Source organism: Pseudorasbora parva, chromosome 17 (assembly GCF_024679245.1).
Source record: "Pseudorasbora parva isolate DD20220531a chromosome 17, ASM2467924v1, whole genome shotgun sequence".
NCBI lineage: Eukaryota > Metazoa > Chordata > Actinopteri > Cypriniformes > Gobionidae > Pseudorasbora > Pseudorasbora parva.
In genome coordinates, this window is record NC_090188.1 from 44,096,467 (window position 1) to 44,099,236 (window position 2,770).

At 36.7% G+C, this 2,770-nt stretch overlaps 1 protein-coding gene across 1 annotated transcript; it reads right to left on the reverse strand.

Moving 5' to 3' along the window:
- Positions 1–1,024: 1,024 nt before the first annotated feature.
- On the reverse strand, positions 1,025–2,020 carry LOC137045457 (trace amine-associated receptor 7d-like). Its single transcript, XM_067422087.1, has one exon. The coding sequence runs from the start codon at positions 2,018–2,020 to the stop codon at positions 1,025–1,027; it is 996 nt and encodes a 331-aa protein (XP_067278188.1).
- Positions 2,021–2,770: the final 750 nt, after the last annotated feature.

Genomic DNA, 2,770 nt, shown 5'->3' on the forward strand with positions numbered 1-2,770 from the left:
TTCCTCCGGTGGAGGACAGGGTGGATATTATTTTTTTGTTTCAAAGAAGAGGTTTTTTTTTACAAATAAATGTTAATTTAATTGATAGAGTACTATTCCAGTAACAGTTTTTTAGAGAGTGCAAAAACTCAGTATTTTTCAGTGTGGAAATTTTGCTGACCCTTGATGTGACCCTAAAGTATTTGTTTCAATAGTGGGTGCCTTATACCAAGAGCAGAGGAAAAAGCCCCTTAAGCAGTTATATATCCCACAGAATTCAGCTCCAATCTACCCCAACACAACTGCCTGGAAGTTTCTAGTAACCCTGAAGAGCAGATTCATGTGTGTTTGACGCTCCTGTCTTATGCCATGCCTGCTGATAGGCCTTAGTTTTTCTGTCACTCACTAAAACAGAAATAAAAAATATATATAGGCATGCTGGATTCCCACTCATTTGTTCAGTACTGCTTCTATTGTGAGGACCCAACACATCACTGAGGGTTCTTAGCCAACACAGCACATTAGACATTGATTGATCAGGTAAATAAATAAAGTACATCTTTCCCCTAATACTTTTATAAAATTAAACTGAAAATATTATTCCAAAATATATATTGTATTATTCAGAAACTGAATGCACTACATTTCAAAGGAAACTATTTATGACAAATTTGTGTCAGTTCAAAATTAAATATACTTCATGTTAATGCCATGCATATTGTACATTTTGGTGAATTAAATGCATTTAAAAATATACAGGCATAACACAATGTAGAAATACAAAATGAGTGCATAGCTAACTGGATATCATACTGGTTAATTGGTTCGTTTTTTGTTATACGGCAACAACAACAACAAAACAACAGGCACTAGTGAGAAAAAAGGAGATATAAAAATAATTGCTTATAGTGTCACTCACAGATATGCTCATTATATACATGTTGGACAGTATATGTTAAAAAAAATCTATAAGGAGGTGCTTAAAACAAGAAATTTAATTTGGAGGCACAATATCTCATTTACATTTGGACAAGAGTGTAAGTGATCATTTCTCTTCTGGGAACAGATTTGTGTATGCTGATGAAGGTTCAAGTATTTTCAGGGTCAAAATGTATTTTGCTGACAGTCTGAACCATCGATAAAACATTGCATATATAAGTGGATTCATACAGGAATTCATGCACACTATCCAATACATTACATTAATTATAAGAGTGTCATTTTCATTATGCCCAACAGAAAGAGAAGTTAAATAGTATGGCATCCAGCAAAGAAGATATACAAGTACTACAATCCCTAAGGTTCTTGCAGCCTTTTTTTCTGATTTGATCTTTTTGTCTGTTATGGAATTCATTTGCCTAGCTTGCTGTTTTGCTACAAAGCAGATTTTCACATATAAAGAAACAATTACCCAACAAGGTGCAACTAAACAAACAAAAGCATCTATTATTATATTTTCCAGCTTAACATAAATTATGCATTCTCCAATACATGTGTGGTTCCTCTCTGGACACAGTATATATTCATACAACAAATAAAAATTATATATGAAAGAGAATACCCAATTTACAACAATAGAAACAACAACTCTGCTATTAGTGACCTTCATTGGATATTGTAAAGGGTCATTCACAGCAATGTATCGATCCACAGATATAATAATCAAATTACCAAGAGATGCTGTGACAACCACATAAAGAATAAGAAGAAATATTGAACAAAATATTTCTCCAAAGTACCAGCATGGCTCAATCAGTTGCATTCCCTGCACTGGCAGGAGAATCAGTCCTGCGATCAGATCAGCCACTGCCAGAGAGAGGATCAGCACATTGGTGGGAGTGTGGAGCTGCTTGAAGTGCGTGATGGAGATGATCACCAACAGGTTCAGAAACACGGTGAACACTGATGTTACAGCAATGAAACTGTAAACAATAATGTACTCCACTTCAGGTCGGATACTTCTGCTACAAGACAAATTGTTGTTTGGAAAGCAGTATTGGATTGATTGATTGTCCATGTTTGTCACTCCCCGGGCAGACATTTCCATGATAGATCTATCTTGGAGTGTAGACTCTGTGTGAGGATGCTTGCCACTAATATGACTCAGCTTTATACTTACGGAAGCTCAGCAACCACCTCATTTTACCATGATGTTTGAATATTCAGCTACCAGCCAACCCGCTGGTTCAATACTGGTCCGACCTATCAGACCTGATCTGATCTAATAAATCTTTCATAAAAGACTGCACCTGAAAGCTTTTATATGGTTATATACAAAATACACAATTAAGTTCAATTTAAAAAAGATATATCCCAGTATAAGACTATATTAGTATAACGGCACATTGGAATCACAGTATCTATTCAACAAAGTCACAGCCGATTCATTGTGTGATGTAAAGGAGTGAATATACTTGATCTGTCCGCATCCACACACTGATGCACGTACATCAGCGCATAAACTTGGCCAGGAACTACGTGCATCTTGGGGTTGAGTATACTTTGAAAGCTGTGTAGACACGACTGCGGGCGAGATGCATTCGGATGCATTAAATTGAAGCATACCCAGGCCGTAACTCAGTAAAATGTCTTGCAACAGCTGATTTACTGTCAGCTCTATTATTGACATTTTGATCTATGTTTAGATCTTCTATCCCAGAGCCCACCGCTGAATCGGATCCCATGCCTGTCAAGGCTGTCAAACAGTGTGTGCCTATGCTAGAACACGACACACCAGTTTTGCTTTATTGTTTGGGAGAAAAGAATACTTCCCTTGCGTTGCAGCAGGGCA

Bases quoted from the DNA above. Each gene is read 5' to 3' on its own strand.
- LOC137045457 (XM_067422087.1), bottom strand. From the start codon at position 2,020: ATGTCTGCCCGGGGAGTGACAAACATGGACAATCAATCAATCCAATAC.